Source organism: Cyprinus carpio, chromosome B22 (assembly GCF_018340385.1).
Source record: "Cyprinus carpio isolate SPL01 chromosome B22, ASM1834038v1, whole genome shotgun sequence".
Lineage (NCBI taxonomy): Eukaryota > Metazoa > Chordata > Actinopteri > Cypriniformes > Cyprinidae > Cyprinus > Cyprinus carpio.
This window is the reverse complement of record NC_056618.1, coordinates 21,227,915-21,245,442: the sequence shown is the minus strand read 5'-3', so window position 1 is coordinate 21,245,442 and position 17,528 is coordinate 21,227,915. Positions and strand designations below refer to the sequence as shown.

Below are 17,528 nucleotides of genomic sequence, written 5' to 3'. Positions count from 1 at the left end.
TATTTGCACACGGAAAAGGTCATATTGTGACTGGAATCCCAACTATTTTCCACTTGGTATGGAAAATGATGATGAAAAAGCTCCTTTAATCATTCTTACCCGGTAAATATATCATTATAGTAGTTGTTATTAATGTAAACGTCAGTTATGGACTTTAAATCTGTATGAAACTGCTTGTCAGTGCAAAAGGAACCATGACCGATTTGGCTCTGAAGGGACTGTTGGATGAGGAAGTCTCTCACGGCCCTCGTGTGAAGAGATTGAGCGGCTTGTCATCGAAGGAGCAGTTAAAAATGCACGCTTGGGTTGATTCATAAGTCAGGAACTCCATCAGTTTGATTTAAAAGGTCTGGTCCAGCAAATTAGATCTGAACGCGGCGAGGGGTTTGAGTGAACCAGACAGAACGACAGAGAGAGAGACGGGGGAATGTGAAAGACCCCTACTGAGAAAGTGATTGGCTACGGTCGTAGCAGTGCATCATGGGAAGTTTCTGTCAGACGGAGGAAGTCTCGCTCTTATTTCTAACCGAACGTAGTGAAAATAACAAAGCGAATGAGAAAGGTATTGAGAAAGCGGCGGGAAGTTGTTATAATGAGTCTGCTTGGACGATAATAAACGCATGTTTTGAAGTTTGATGCTGTTTTTTATTATTATTTTTGTGACTCATGCTTCCATAAAATGCTTCCGTTTGCTTAAATTAAATGGTTTGGATGGTTTGAAAAGATCAAATGATTTAGATTTTTATTAAATATTAATAGCTGTAGAAGATGTGGCCTAGCAGATAAATGTTCATGTGAGCAAACAAAGTTCGAGTCTGGCTTGCAACAATTACTGGTGACAATCTTCCCACTATCCTGTCCTCCAAAATAATGTTCTATCAGAATTTTTTTTTTTTTTTAAATGAAAAAATATATTTTCATCAACTTGTGAAAATTTGAAAATAAACAAAACCTAATAACATTTACCTCCGAAACAAAGACAATACATTTTATTGTCATTTACATTATTTTATTGAGAAATTAATAACAAATTACATTATTATATAAAGTTGAAATAATAGAATATTTCAAAGTTTTTTTTTTTTTTTTTTTAAACTGGTAGAGAGAAAAGAGAAGAACTAGAAATATTTAAACTAAATAACTAATATACATGAAGCTCCAAAATGTTATCCAAAATAAAATACAAATTATTATTATTTTTTATTATAATAATACCTTTAATAGTTATGTTCAGAGTTAATATAGTATGATATACTGTATATACTATGATAATATTTATTAATATTTAGGATTAGCTTTTAATTTTGTATTTTTAAGATGTAGTAACTTTATTTTATTAGTTTTCAACCAGTTTTCTTATTTTAGGTTTAATATGTTTTTATTTTAGTTGTAGTAATTAGTCCTTCAATAACCCCCCCGAAGCAACATTTCAAATTTTTATTTAAGCTACATTTAGTTTTTATTATTATTATTATTATTATTATTATTATTATTATTATTATTAAATGTTATACCTTAAAAATCTTTGTATTAAAACTAATGGTCTAATGGATCTCACTATTTCAATATTATTCTTCAGGTCAAGATGAAAAAGGAGAATTTACCCCCTGTTAAACAAACAAACAAACAAAAAAAAACATACTTTACTCCCCTTTAAAATCTCATCTGTCAGTCTCACACTTTGCCTGTCTCTCTCTCTTTGTCTTTTTCTCTGCAGGGACTCAGTAATGTCATCTCTCTAGACTTTGACTACAGGAAGGAGTTGATCTATTGGATTGACACTAGCAGGCCCAGCGGACGCAGAATCAACAGAATGCGCCTGAATGGAAGTGACCTCAAGGTACATCCGCAAGTGTGTGTCTGTGTGTGTGTTTACGTCGAATTACTCTTGAAATCACCCAGAATTGCCCAGATTGACATATGCAAATATGCTCTGCCTCTTGGTAAATTTGATTCACATCACCTCTGCACAGGGGCAATTTTTACTGTGTAATTGATGGATTCCAATGGGGGCAAAGCAGACATATTCACATCACTCAAACAAATAAATAAAAGCTCATATTTTTCTGAGAATAACTGGTATGAAATGAGTCAGGGTTGGAATGATAGACAGGGCAATGTGTGTGTGTGTGTGTGTGTGTGTGTGTGTGTAGGGTTGGGGGCAATGTGTGTGTGTGTGTGTGTGTGTGTGTGTGTGTGAAGCTGTCTGTCTTTATACTCCTCTCCATTAATGCCCTTGCATATATTACTCAGGGCGGAAAACGGGCATAGGGTGCCAGCCTTGCCCTGCTGGGCCGCCAGAGCTCGTTATGTTTAATATGGAGCCATAATGGCTCATTAAGCTTGATTGAACTCTGGATCTTGAACTGATTTATGGTAGTGTGCTATAGTACTGAGAAAAGACAGAGAGAGAGAGTTGATTTTGTGTAATATCGGTTCATAATTGTTGATTTAAATCTAAATGTTGAACTTAAAAGCAAAATGAAACCACACTAAGATATTGGGACTTTTTTATTTGGACGTCAAGGAAAGATGATCAATAAATAGAAGTAAAAGGAGTGAAAATCAAAGAGTAAGAGAATTTTGCATTGCAAGGTAAACATGCTCTTGGTAAATGCTTTGAATGTACAGTATACAAATGAGCCAGACGTCAAGGGAGATGTCTAGAGATTTGAAATGTGACGCTTTGATTTTATCATAAATTCACAGGTGTTGAAACGTACAAATATTTCAATGCAATGTGCCTGTCCATGTTCATGTTACATAAAAATACTGTAGTAGCAGGAAACCACTTGGGGCAATCTTATTTCGTCTGACAAAAAAAGTACTTCCTTTCCTTTTCATTTTAATTAAACTTAAATATAATGTCAATTATCAGGAAAGGAAAAGGCAAAAATTTTATTTCGTGTTTCGTCTGACAAAAAAAGTACTTCCTTTCCTTTTCATTTTAATTAAACTTAAATATAATGTCAATTATCAGGAAAGGAAAAGGCAAAATTTCGTCTGACAAAAAAAGTACTTCCTTTCCTTAATATATATATATATATATATGATATATCATATATATATATATATATACTAGACTTATATATATACAACATACATATATATATAATATATATATATACGAGATCATGTAATATTATTGTTTTTTTCGTTGGACATTGATGGAAAGTAGATGATAAATAGATAGAATGAAAGTTTCAGAGAGTGAGAGGATTTTACAATGCAAGGTAAAAATACTCTTGGTAATCACTTTGAATGATTGTAAATGAGACATTCTCCCGGGATGTCTGGAGAGATTTGAAAATGTTCAGTTTGAGGTTTTCAGAAATTTACAGGTGTTGAGACTCTACAAATGGATTAATGCAGTATGTCTCTGGATGTTGTGTGAAAATTCCAGCAATCTGGAAATGCGAAAAAGAAAAAAGAAGACACTTATTTTAACTGCCCAATAAAATGTAGTCCTGCCAAAGATTCTTCAAGAGATCAATTTTAGGACCAATTTTAGGTCTCTGACATTATTTTCAACAAAATCACACCTTAAATGTAATGCAAATTATCAAAATTATTGTTGTTTGGGCTTGTTTGCATCGTTACCTCATTTGCATACTATATATATATATTTTTTTTTTCGTAAAATAAGTTGCATCGAGTCGAAATTACATTATTGAGAGGAAAACATAAAACTGTTAATTTTATTATTTTTTACATTAACAATGTAATGCATCGAGTCGAAATTACATTATTGAGAGGAAAACATAAAACTGTTAATTTTATTACATTCAAAAACAATGTAAAGCGTATACATTTAAGGCGGTTATTTCCGAAACAGAACAAGAATGAGAATTATAATTAGTATAAAACAAACATAAATTATAATGTTCATTATAAACAACATTTATCATAAACATCAAGCCTAAACAAATTTATTTAAAGTGAAATATGCTGGAAATGCACTATACAAGTAAACTTGGGGTCACATACTTCTCTCATTCTGCAAAAATCCAAAATGTGTGCGCTTATTTTAGCATACTTTATGGAACTTTGACTTAATTGACTTAGTAATTGAATTTGCCATGTTTTGTGTTAGTTTTGTGTTGTATTGCTTGGTTGGTTTTTTTTTTTGTTTTCATTTTGCTGTTGTGTGTATATCCTGAGTGTGATTATGTACCATTTACCTGAAAATGTTTGTTTGAAGTGAAGAGCAATGTATATAGAATGTGTGTATGTCGAAATTCATAACAGCTAGGCTAGTTTTAATTAGCACTGACGGTAAGACCCAGTATGAGGCAAAACGTCTTTAATGTTCATCTTTAATGTTCATCAGCTTGCTGAATGTTACTCTTACTGTTAAAGCGCTATGCAGGGGGTACCAGCAACCAAGCACGAAAATGATTAAAAGCGCTGGATTATCTGCCACGCTGGTACAGTATTGTTTATTGACCAAACAGGCAGGAAATACCAAACAAGCAGTTTATGTGAGTCAGTGTGATGTTTTTGAGTTGTTTTGTTTTTGTATTACTTTTTTTTATTTGGTTCTTTTCTTGAACTTTTCTTGCCATTTTTTGGGGAGTTTGAAGTGCTGTTAATTACCAAACTGATAATAGGCAATAAATGTACCAAGTCTAGCTCCAGAGGTTCGTCCAAATGGATTGCTTTTAGGACCCCGATTTTTCATTTACAGTCAAGAGTTTTTAGGTTGCTAAAAGAACTACACATACAGAAATTATATTTCTTTTTGTGGTGAAACCTTGCTAATTTACTGAATGCTACATTCATACTAATTATTTTTGTGGACTTGCAAGCCACCAGTTGAGACGTACACACAGGGTGACCATATTTTAGTTTGGTGGGGGGGGGGTTGTTTGTAGGAGCAGGCAGTAATGGTCAGATATTGGGAGCGGGATTAAGAAAACAGATCGGCGCAGGGCTTTAATACAAAAGTACACAATGAATAGCGAATTGTAGAAAGAAAAAGCCGAATCAAAGACATTTTTATTGGGATTTGTATTTAGAAGACAGATCGGTGTTGTTATTTAATAAATAAGTACACATTTGTTGGCGAATTGTAGATAGAAAATGTCGTTTGTTGGACATAATTGGATGTATGGTGTTTTTACATTGCTCTTGTAATTTTTCATTTTATTTGAAGAAACAAAGCCCCTTCACTTCTAAGTTTATCCTACATTAACATGATGTTGTTGTAGCCTAGTTTGGCTTTTTGCTGTGAAAACTTGCTAATTTACTAGTTAAATGTTATGACGTGAACCTGTAAACCATCAATTAAGAAACATTCTATTTTAAGTTTATGTTGTTGTAGCCTAGTTTTTTTCCATCATTTATTTGAAGAAGAAGGGACCCTCGCCCTTCTAACACCGTCCAAACAGCGATTTTTACAATTATGATGTTATGAATGGGTTGTTGTGTTAGTTTACACTTTGCAGTGAAAACTTTTGACTTTGAATGCCAGTGAAAACTTGATAATTGCCTGGCAAATAATATATGGTGACCCATATTCATAGAATTCGTGCTCTTGCATTTTTACAACCAAATAGACCCACATAGGCGACATGAACACACCCAGTGAACACACACCACGATGAACACACACCGCGGAAGCAGTGGTCAGCCATTTATGCTGCGGCACCCGGGGAGAAGTTTTGGGGATTCGGTGACTTGCTCAAGGGAACGCTCAGTCCTTGTGTATTGCCACCCGAGACGCCACCCTCAACCTTATGGTTAGGAGTCAAACTCTCTAACCATAAGGCCACAACTTCCCCCTATGTTTACAAGCTGTTGATGTAATTTGACTTTTTGCTGTGATAATCTGTTAATTTATTTTGCTAATTGCTATACAAACTATTTTTTGTGGACCTACAAGCCACCAGTTGACAACTACATCTAGAGGTTATTATATTATTAACAAAGGTTTGATAAGGAAAACAAAGCCTCCCCCACCCAGCAATGCAGCCAACGAGGGGTTTAGTGAACCCGACAGAACGACAAGAGAGGCGGGGTAATGTGAAAGACCCCTACTGAGAAAGGATTGGCTCCGGTCGTAGCAGTGCCTGATGGAAGTTTCTGTCAGGAGGAGGAAGTCTCGCTGTATTATAACCGAACGAGTTGAAAATACCAAAGCGAATGAGAAAAGGGATTGAGGTAAAGCGGCGGGAAGTTGTTATAATGAGTCTTGATTGGACGATAACTAAACGGCGTGTTTTGAAGTTGTGATGCTGTTTTTTTATCTATTATTTTTGGGAATCAGGCTACATAAAATGCTTCTGTTTGCTTAAATTAAATGTTTGGATGGTTTGAAAAGATCAAAGATTTACAATTTTGATTAAATATACTAGCTGTAGAAGATGTGGCTAGCAGAAAAAATGTTCATCGTGAAGCAAACAAGTTCGAGTCTGGATTGCAACACTTATGGGACAAATCTTCCCCTATCCTGTTCCTCCAAAATAATGGTCGATTCAGAAATTAGTTTTTTTTTTGAAATGAAAAAATATTTGTCATCCAACTTGTGAAAATTTGAAAATAAACAAAACCTAATAACAGTTACCTCCAAAACAAAGACAATAATTTTATTGTTCATTTCCATTATTTTATTGAGAAATTAATAACAAATTACATTATTATATAAAGTTGAAATATAGAATATTTCAAAGGTTTGTTTTTTTTTTTTTTAAACTGGGTAGAGAGAAAAGAGAGAACTAGAATATATTCAACTAAATAACTTATATACATGAAGCTTCAAACTGTTATCCAAATATAACATACAAAGGATTAGTTATTTTTTATTATAATAATCCCTTTACTAGTGAATGTTCAGGCGGTTAATATAGTATGGTCTTTACTGGTAAGAACTATGATAATATTTATTAATATTGAGGATTAGCTTTTAATTTTTGTACATGTTGTAATTTTTTAAAGTTAGGATGTAGTAGATTGTATTTATAGAATAAATTGTTTTCAACCAGTTTTAACTCGCATTTGTACTTCTAGGTTTAAATAATGTTTGTATTTTAGTCGGTCGACTAGAATTAGTCCTTCAATAACCCCGGAAGCCCATTCACGGATTTTATTCTAAGCTACATTAGTTTCTCTTTATTATTATTGTACATATACTTATTATTATTAGTTTATTAAATGTCATTATACCTTAAAAATCTTTGTATTAAAAAACTAATAGGTCTTAATGGATCTCACTATTTCAATGAGAATGCTTCAGTATAAGATCTATGATAAACTGAAGGAAATAGACACGAATTGTACCCACTGTTAACACACAACAAACAAAAAAAACATACTTTACTCCACTTATGAGTAAATATCGATTCGGGTCAGTCTGCACACTTTGCCTTCTCTGCTCTCCTCTCATCTCTCTCTGTCTTGGGTCTTTCTCTGAAGCAGGGACTCAGGAATGTCATCTCTCTAGACTGTGGAATACAGGAAGGAGTTGATCTATTGGATTGACACTAGCAGGCCCAGCGGACGTATTGGATTGAAACCAGAATGCTCCTGAATGGAAGGTGACCTCAATGGTACATCTGCAAGTGTTGGTGTGTGTGTGTGTGTGTGTTGTGGTGTGTTGACGTCAATGATTCCCTCTGAAATCACCCAGACTTGCCCAGATTGACCTAAGTGCAAATAATGCTCTGCCTCTTGGTAAATTTGATTCACATCACCTCTGTAACAGGGGCAAATTTTTATTTTTACTGTGTAATTGATGGATTCCAGATGGGGGGCAAAGCAGACCCAAGTATTCATACAGCCACTCCAAACAAAAATAATAAAAGCTCATATTTTCTGAGAAGAAACTGGGTATGAAATTAGGCAGGGTGGAATGATATGACAGGGACAATGTGGTGTGTGTGTGTGTGGTGTGTGTGTGAATGGTGTGTGTGTGTGTGTGTGTGTGTGTGTGTTGTGTTGTGGTGGTGTGTGTGTGTGTGTTGTGAGGATGTCTGTCTTTATACTCCTCTCCATGAATGCCCTTGCAATTATTACTCAGGGCGGAAAACCGGCATAGGGTGCCAGCCTGCCCTGATAGGCCCGCCAGAGCTCGTTTATGTTTTATATTATGTGTTTAATATGGAGCCATAATGGCTCATTAAGCTTAATTGAACTCTGGATCTTGAACTGATTTATGATAGTGTGCTATAGTACAGAGAAAAAGAGAGAGAGAGAGGGAGACTGTCTGTAAAGGCAGTGCAGAAGTGATAAAGTCAACCTAAATGTTGAACTTAAAAGCAAAATGAAACCACACTAAGATATTGGGACTTTTTTATTGGACGTCAATGGAAAGATGATAAATAAATAGAAGAAAAGGAGTGAAAATCAAAGAGTAAGAGAATTTTGCATTGCAAGGTAAACATGCTCTTGGTAAATGCTTTAAATGTACAGTATACAAATGAGCCAGACGTCAAGGGAGATGTCTAGAGATTTGAAATGTGACGCTTTGATTTTATCATAAATTCACAGGTGTTGAAACTTACAAATATTCAATACAATGTGCCTGTCATGTTACATACACTGTAGTAGCAGTACCAGTTTAGACCACTTGGGGCAATCTTATTTCGTCTGACAAAAAAAGTACTTTGAATTCACAGGCGTTGTTTAATTAAACTTAAATATAATTGTCAATTAATCAGGAAAGGGAAAAGGCCACATTCAGTAACTTATGTAAAGTCAATTATCAGGAAAGGAAAGGCAAAATTAGCAACACAAAGATAACAGATTTTTTATTATATATATATATATATATATAGATTTATTCTATATTTATTATATACTAAATAAAATAAATATATATATATTAGATATTTATATATAATAATATATAGATATATATATAAATATATACATAATATATATAATATATATATATATATATACACATACATATATCGTATTTATTTTTGTTATTTCGTTGGACACTTGATGGAAAGAGAGATGATAAATAGATAGAACAAAAGTTTCAGAGAGGTGAGAGGATTTTACAATGCAAGGTAAAAATACTCTTGGTAATCACTTTGAATGATTGTAAATGAGACATTCTCCCGGGATGTCTGGAGAGATTTGAAATGTTTCAGTTTGATTTTATCATAAATTTACAGGTGTTGAAACTCTACAAATGATTAATGCAGTATATCTCTGATGTTGTGTGAAAATTCCAGCAATCTGGAAATGCGAAAAAGAAAAAAGAAGACACTTATTTTAACTGCCCAATAAAATGTAGTCCTGCCAAAGATTCTTCAAGAGATCAATTTTAGGACCAATTTTAGGTCTCTGACGTTCAGCAATCTGGAAATGATCACACCTTAAATGGACAAATGCAATTATCAAATTTATTGTTGTTTGGGCTTGTTTGCATCGTTACTATATGTACCTCTAACCCAAGAAAGACACAAAAATTATTGTTGTTTGGTTTTGTTTGTATATTTATATATTTTTTTTTTTGTATTTTTTTTTTTCCGTAAAATAAGTTGCATCGAGTCGAATAAATTGAGATTTTATTACATTCAAAAACAATGTAAAATATCTTTAAATGAAATGTTTTATTTCATTATCATTATATATAAATGTTGTTTGTGTTTTAGTTAAGTTTAAAAATGATAATTTTATTAAGTTATATTTCAGTGTATTATACAAAATATAACCAGAACAGAACAAGGATGAGAATTATAATTAGTATAAAACAAACATAAATTATAATGTTCATTATAAACAACATTTATCATAAACATCAAGCCTAAACAAATTTATTTAAAGTGAAATATGCTGAATAAAACTTGGGGTCACATACTTCTCTCCATTCTGCAAAATTCCAAATGCGAATTTAACGGTGTGATCACAAGCTGGGAACGGGGGGTGACAGCTTTAAGAACGAAAGAGGAGTCTGAAGGTTGCCTAATGTACTTTATGGTAACTGCGTCGGTGTGCGACTTAAGGTGTGTCGGACGGGTGTGTGGGTGCTAATGGTGAAGTTTTCATGTTTTGTGTTATGTGTTGTATTGCTTACTCCGTGGTTATCGGTAGGTGGGGTTTGAGTGCACATTTCACTGCTGCGGTGTATGCTCCACCCTGCGATTATGTACCAGTTTACCTGAAAATGTTTAGGTTTCCCTGAAGAGCACCGCATCAAGAAGAAAAACCGTGGTGAAGATGGAGCGAAATTCATAACAGCAGGCTAGGTTTTAATGTAGCAGCGTGAAACGGTATGAAGACCCCATTATCAGTGGGCACAAATGTCTTTAATGTTCATGCGGTGGTTAATGTTCATCCAGCTGTTGCTGAATGTTACTCTTACTGTTAAAGCGCTATGCAGGGGGTACCAGCAACCAAGCACGAAAATGATTAAAAGCGCTGGATTATCTGCCAGCTGGGTAGAGTATTGTTTATACCAAACAAGCAGTTTATGTGATCAGTATGAGCAGTGAAATGTTTTGAAGTGCCCTTTTTTTGTAAAACTACTTCTTTTGGGAACTTTTCTTGCCATTTTTTGGGGAGTTTGAAGTGCTGTTAATGAGCAGTTATGTAGCCCGCTGATAATTAGCAATAATGTACAAGTCTAGCTCAGCGGTTCTCAAATGGATTGCTTTTAGGACCCCGATTTTTCATTTACAGTCAAGAGTTTTTAGGTTGCTAAAAGAACTACACATACAGAAATTATATTTCTTGTTTGTCTGGGAAACCTTGACTAATTTGCTGAAATGCTACACTAATTTATTTTTGTGGACTTGCAAGCCACCATTGAGACGTACACACAGGGTGAACCATATTTTAGTTTTGAGGTGGGGGGTTGAGCGCAGTAAGGGTCAGATATGAGGAGCGGGATTAAGAAAGACCACGATGGCGGGTTCGGCAGGGGGGGGTTCTTTAATACAAACGTACACAATGAATATATAGCGATTGTAGAAGGAGAAAAAGCTGAATCACAGACATTTAATTGGCAATTTATAAATCCACAGCAGACCATGCTTTTTAGGTCCTAAATAGGGGACATGTGTGGGAGAAAAAGAGGATGTATGCGTCACCCTACCTCACATCTATACGGTTGTTCATTAGCGTTTGAATTTTTTCATTTTATGGTGAAGAAACAAAGCCCCGTCACTTCTAAGTTTATCCTACATTACATTGATGCTTGTTGTAGCCTAGTTTGGGCCTTTTTGCTGTTGAAAACCCTTGCTTAATTACTAGTTAAATGTTATGACGTGAACCTGTAAACCATCAATTAAGAAACAACACATCTAGAGGTTACCATAGACTTGATTTTTTCCGTTTTATTTGAAGAAACCAAGCCCTCTAACACAAGTCCAGCATTTACAATTTATTGAATGTTGTTGTTGGTGTAGTTTGACTTTGCAGTGAAAACTTTTGACTTTGAATGCAGTGAAAACTTGATAATTTGCTGGCTAAATGAGTATGGTGACCCATATTCAGAATTCGTGCTCTGCATTTAACCCATCCAAATAGCACACACACACAGCAGTGAACACACACACCGTGAACACACACCGGGAGCAGTGGGCAGCCATTTATGCTGGCGGCAAAACCGGGGAGCAGTTGGGGATTCGGTGCCTTGCCAAGGGAACCTCAGGTTCGTGGTATTGCCAGCCCGAGACCTCAAAAAACCCACAACCTTAGGGGTTAGGAGTCAAACTCTCTAACCATTAGGGCTCCACAACTACCCCCATATGTTTACCAAGGCTGTTGATGTAATTTGACTTTTTTTTTTTGGGATTCTGATAATCTGTTAATTTATTTTGCTAATTGCTATACAAACTATTTTTTGTGGACCTACAAGCCACCAGTTGACAACTACATCTAGAGGTTATTATATTATTAACAATTTTGTTTTGATAAGGAAACAAAGCCTCCCCCACCCCCATTGTATCTGACAATGTATACAAGTTTGTTGACTGTTGTTTGCTAATGTGCTGGCTAACTGCTATTTTTTTATTATTTATTTTTTTTTTTATGTAAAAAATTTGAATTTTTTGTTTTTGTCATTGATGTTATGTGTTTGAAGTGTTGGACTGAAGAATTAACTTTTTTATTTTTTATATGAGTTTAATAGATTGATAAGGTGCAATATCTGCATCTCACCATCACCATTCTGAACTTTTCTGCTAGGAGGCATTTGTTCCCTACGGTACCGGTTGTGGATAAATCCATGTGAATAACCAGCCAAAAGAGACCAACTGTGCTTGACTGCTGTTTTCTCAGGTGGTTCACAGAACGTCGGTCCCCAGTGCTCTCACTGTGGACTGGATCGGCAAGAACTTGTACTGGTGTGACGGCGAGAGAAAGACCCTGGAGGTGGCGAAAGCTAATGGACTCTACCCAGCCGTACTGCTGAGGACTGGATTAAGGAATCCAACCGCTCTTGCTCTTGACACTCACATGGGGTAAATGATGTTTATTATTGCCCATTGTTCGAAGTCCCAGAAGGCATTGCTTTTGAGTACACTTTCTAGAAGCACTGCACCATTTAAAGCCATTTATTCTCATGGTGCCTTAGATATGTGTTCTGGATTGACTGCTGCGAGCAGCCCCAAATTGGACGGATCGGAATGGACGGCAATAAGCCACGTGTTCATTAATCGATTACAGAAATACATGCCCCTCAGCGCCTTGACCCATATGGACCACATCAACAAAAAGGATCTTACTGGGCTGATGAGAAACCATATCTTGTTTTCGAACATGGATGGCACAAAAAGACACAAAGGTAAGTTTTGCCTTGTCTCGAATGTTGTCTCTATTGGAATTGTCCTCAGTAATATCTCTCAATCCCAATTTCCAGTCCCAATCAAGGACATAGGTGGCATAACCCGGTCTCACAAACACTCTTTTGAGGACTTCATTCTACGGGAGGCACCAGGAAGTCGAAAAATCCCTCAGTCGTGCGACACAAGACATCGGCTGTGACAAGACATCCGGCGACCAACATACAGAACTCCTCAGCTCCTGGCAAACCATTCGAGACATTAAAGTCTACCATCCACTCCGACAGGATGATGTTATTATTCAGTTGGATTTTTGTTCTAGAGTCATGTTGTTTCTTATTGTTTGTTGTTGTCCCTCATTGCCGAAAGCATCAGTGTCAGGTGACTAATGGAGGGTGCAGTCACCTATGCCTTCTTTCCCCTGGTGGGGGATACAAGTGTGCTTGCCCTACACACTTCTACCTGGCAAACGACAATAAAACCTGTCTGTCTAACTGCAGTGTAAGTGAGGTATGCGAGTTTTTTATTACTTTTTGATTAAGTATGGGGGTTTAGTAGTGGTTTAATGCGCCGTTGTTGGATGAGTTTTTGAATAGCTTTTATGTACAGTTTGTTTCTCAATAAATAGTTGTTCAAGAGGTTCTTTCTCTGTGTATGTAGTTCCGCTGTGGTACGGATGAGTGTATTCCCTTCTGGTGGAAGTGCGACACCGTGGATGACTGCGGAGACGGATCCGATGAGCCAGCAGATTGCCGTAAGTAACCAAACATGGGGGCAATCAGCCAAACTGGTTAAGCCATTGAAAAATGTGAATGAAGTGCCTTGTAGTGTCTTTAAGACTCAAGATGTAAGAAGCTGCCTACCTAAAGAGCCTTCTAAGGGATCATCAATGAAGTTTGGACCGAGTTGCTTTCTACAAAATTTTTTTTGGCCAAATTTGAAGGCGGCATTGCATGTATCCATTCCAAAATGGACCAAAATTCAACAAGTGCAAAAAAGTTTCCAAGATGGCAGACGAAGCGAAAGATGAGGCAATTATAAATGTATTTTATTTAACACTGTCTGGCCTAATTGAACATTTAGGAATTTGTAGAGAGTTTATTAAAGGTCATTAATTACTCACCCTCATGTCGTTCCAAACCCGTAAGACCTTTGTTCATCTTCAGAGCACAAATTAGGTTATTTTTAATGAAATCTGAGATCTTTGATGAGGATACATATTGTGCGCAAAGGAAACAAAAATAACGACTTTATTCAACAATTCTCCTCCAAGTCACGTATCCCGCCATTATCAAGAGTACCATGACGCATTTGCATTGCTGTCCTCTGTACGTAAACAAGGCTAAGGGCAGGCATGTTCTACGTCAGCAGCATCTTGCGCATGCATGCAGAGGTACTCTCGATAATGGTTATAAAAAGAACCATCACAAAAAGTATTCTAGTTGCTTCGTAAAACTGAAAGAATTTCTGAAGAGATTTCTGACCCTGCATAGGCAGCAACGTAACTGAAATGTTCCCAGACCCAGAAAGGTACTAAGGACAACAGTAAAACAGTCCATGTGACATCAGTTGTTCAAATGTAATTGTACGCAGCTATCGCCACTTTACAAAGATTGACTCCACAATCAACTGGGATATCTTTGAGCTCAACTGAAAGTAAGACATCCTTTAGTCACTTGAGCCATTTGTCTCATGAGTTGAGGATAGGAAAATCTTTTTGTGACAATTTATTCCTGTAATTTTCCTCGCCTTTTCATGGAGCGATTATTTTTGAATGAAGATTTGTCTGTCATCGAGGTTATATTCAAGTGTTTCTTCATTGAATATGCCATTGTATGGGTCATTTCTGTTGTGCTCGTGTTTGTTTGATTGAGTGGTGAATAGTCTACTTCACTCTAAAGAGCTGCAGAAATGGATCAGGTTTTGTGAAGTATTTGTTATCTCGAAAGGAAGTTTATCGTACATTGAGATGCTAAAGAGACGTCAAGGCCAAACAAAAGACTCCAGAAAAAAAAAAGAAAAAAAGGCACCTTTCTAAAGTATGTCCTTTCTTTCTGTTCATTATGTCTGTCTGGCTTTCTGCCTGTTTTGTTTTGCTTTATCTCTTTCAACTTTTCTGTTTTTACTTTGATTGCTTACTCATTTAGGTGAACAATTTGTTCATTTATTTGTTTATTGACCTGTTCTTTATCACTTTGTTCTGTTTGTTTGTCTTTAATGTTTTAATCTCTTTGTTTATTCTGTATGTATTTCTATCTTTCATTATCTTTAATTTGTTTAACTTGCTCATTCACTCGTTCTTTCTTCTTTCATTTCTGCATTTGCTTGTTAATTATGTTTGTCTTTGAACCTTTGTTTGTTCATGTTTTATTTTTTCTTCTTTACTTTTTATTTTTATTTTTTGTTTTCTCAATTTATTTGTCTTTCTGTCCTTCAACCTTTTCTGTCTTACATTTAATCTTTCTTTCTTTCTTTCTTTCTTTCTTTCTTTCTTTCTTTCTTTCTTTCTTTCTTTCTTTCATGACCTTAACCTTCTTTCTGTTTGTCCTTTTTTATTTGTACATTATTATACATGTAGCTGACTTTCTTTCATTTAGTTATTTCCTTTCATCATGTATCCATTCTTTCTTCTGTCCATTACCATGAATTTGTTTATGTCTCTTTTTCATTTGTTTTCTTTCTAGCTGCTTTCCTCTTTTTGTTTGTTCATTCTATTTGCCTTTTTGTTTTGTCTGTTCTTCTTCCATTTGTTTTTTGTTTTACTACTTCTGATGTTTGTTTGTTTTTGTTTTTTTTGTGCTTATTTTTATACTTGTTCATCCCCTCTTTATTTTTCTGTTTTGTGTTAGTTCTTTCTTTTTTCTTTCTTGGTTGTTTTACTCATTTGTGTTCTCTTTTGTTTACAGCGGAGTTTAAATGCCAGCCCGGAAGGTTCCAGTGCGGAACGGGTTTGTGTGCCCTCCCTCCCTTCATCTGTGATGGAGAGAACGACTGCGGAGACAACTCTGATGAAGCCAACTGTGGTAATTATAGATTGATGGATAGATAAATGGAGACCAGGCATAATGGAGTATAATACATCATACAATAATATCCTTGTTTGCATTTGCTTTCAGACTCATATATCTGCCTGTCTGGCCAGTTTAAGTGCACTCACCGGCAGAAGTGCATCCCTATAAACCTTCGCTGTAACGGACAAGATGACTGCGGAGACGGTGAAGATGAAACTGATTGCCGTAAGAGAGTCTCATTTTTTTAGTCAAAGACTATGAACGCCGTTAGTTTTCATCATTCCTCAAAGAATCTCAGCAAAAGTTCCTACTGAGCTAGTTTTCCCTTCAGGAGAGGAAAAACAACCAGAAAATGAGAGCGAGAGAGGTTGGAAATAGATGAAATCTCCTTCTTTATGACTTATGAATGTGTTTATTGGCTCGTGAAGGTCAAACTCAGACAGATTCAACAAACTGTTTGAGAACTTTGAATCGGCTGATGAGAAAAGTGCAAAGCGAGGAGCCTGGTAAACATTGCCCAAAGTTTTGTTTTGTTTTCTCATTCCTTGGCTGCAGACAGAATTGCTCGAGGGGAATTTAGGACACCGACAGCGAGAAGAAAGGAGTGAAATGAGAAAAAAGAAAGTGAGGTAGACTTGCTAACCAGGAAGCAAAGGAGCCGTCTTGTGTCACCTTCAGAAATCAGGCTGGAGTAATCATTACTTTGTGCGACAGGGATTTGAATCCTAGTCCAAATGCAAGACTTATTTTCGATGGTGGTACAGAAGGAGGAGACTGGCAGAAGTTAATGCTCTCGCTCAGATCTGAATCCTCCATTTGAAGCCACAGCAGGGGCCTAATTTTTCACTCCTCCCCAGAGTCGAGTATCTGGATGAGCTTTGATAAGACGCCCGGTTCTGTACGCCCTTATGGTAGAGCGCAGAAGAGAAGCTGTCTGTCTTCTCCGAGAGAGAATCAGGAAGATAGAAGTAAAAATCGAGGAAAATCATTAACAGCATTGCATGGGACCAAGCCCGGAGGGTCCCCAGAACTCTAAGAGGCTTTTGAGGGGGTCTGACGGCGTCTTGGATCCAGGGGAGCTGAGCTCAGCCCTGGGCACTGATTAGCCAAACAGAGGGAGGGTTTAACAGGGATAATCGCATATGGAGCATAGCATTAGAGGCCGGCTTAAGCCCTCCCCCTCAAAGGAGGCAGAGCGCTGTGGGTCAGGATTGCCGCTCCACCGCCGGGAATGTCGAGTCTAGGCTTAGCTTAGCTTAGCGCACAGCGGTCTGAAAACAGCGATGTGAGAGGAAAGTTGTTGCGGTTACTCAGACCACCAGGGTACAGTCTTGTTTTACTTGCTTTATCATGAATTAATCATGCTTAGAGGAAGTATAAAGTGTTGAGAAATGAATCCAGGTGGACCTTAAAAAAGTTCTCCAGGAAAATATGTCATATTAACCATAGTTTAACCTCAAATTTCAAAGTAAAAGAAATGAAGCAGTATGATGCATTATGTAGAAAGACTACAAAACTTCAGCATATTTCGAACACAACACACTCCCTTAAAAAGAAACACATTATTTAAACTTTAATAATAAAAAAATTTAATATCTGTAATATATTGGACCACATTATACATTATTTACTTACATTTATATTTAGTTACATTGAAAAGAATATATTGGACCACATTATACATTATTTACTTAAATTTATATTTTAAGAATATTTAAGAATATTCTTATTGTATATTATTATTCTTATTGAATATTATTGTATAATAAATAATATATAC

General features: G+C 36.0%; 1 protein-coding gene across 1 annotated transcript in view; it reads left to right on the top strand.

Annotated features, from left to right (window-relative positions):
- Positions 1-17,528, top strand: part of LOC109064589 (low-density lipoprotein receptor-related protein 1B-like) — a 252,014-nt gene that overhangs the window by 187,736 nt on the left and 46,750 nt on the right. The window contains 10 exon segments of the mRNA XM_042749544.1: positions 1,718-1,840; positions 12,235-12,416; positions 12,530-12,692; positions 12,694-12,739; positions 12,815-12,876; positions 12,878-13,060; positions 13,107-13,247; positions 13,398-13,491; positions 15,644-15,760; positions 15,854-15,973. Of these exon segments, the coding sequence (XP_042605478.1) occupies positions 1,718-1,840; positions 12,235-12,416; positions 12,530-12,692; positions 12,694-12,739; positions 12,815-12,876; positions 12,878-13,060; positions 13,107-13,247; positions 13,398-13,491; positions 15,644-15,760; positions 15,854-15,973 (1,231 nt within the window).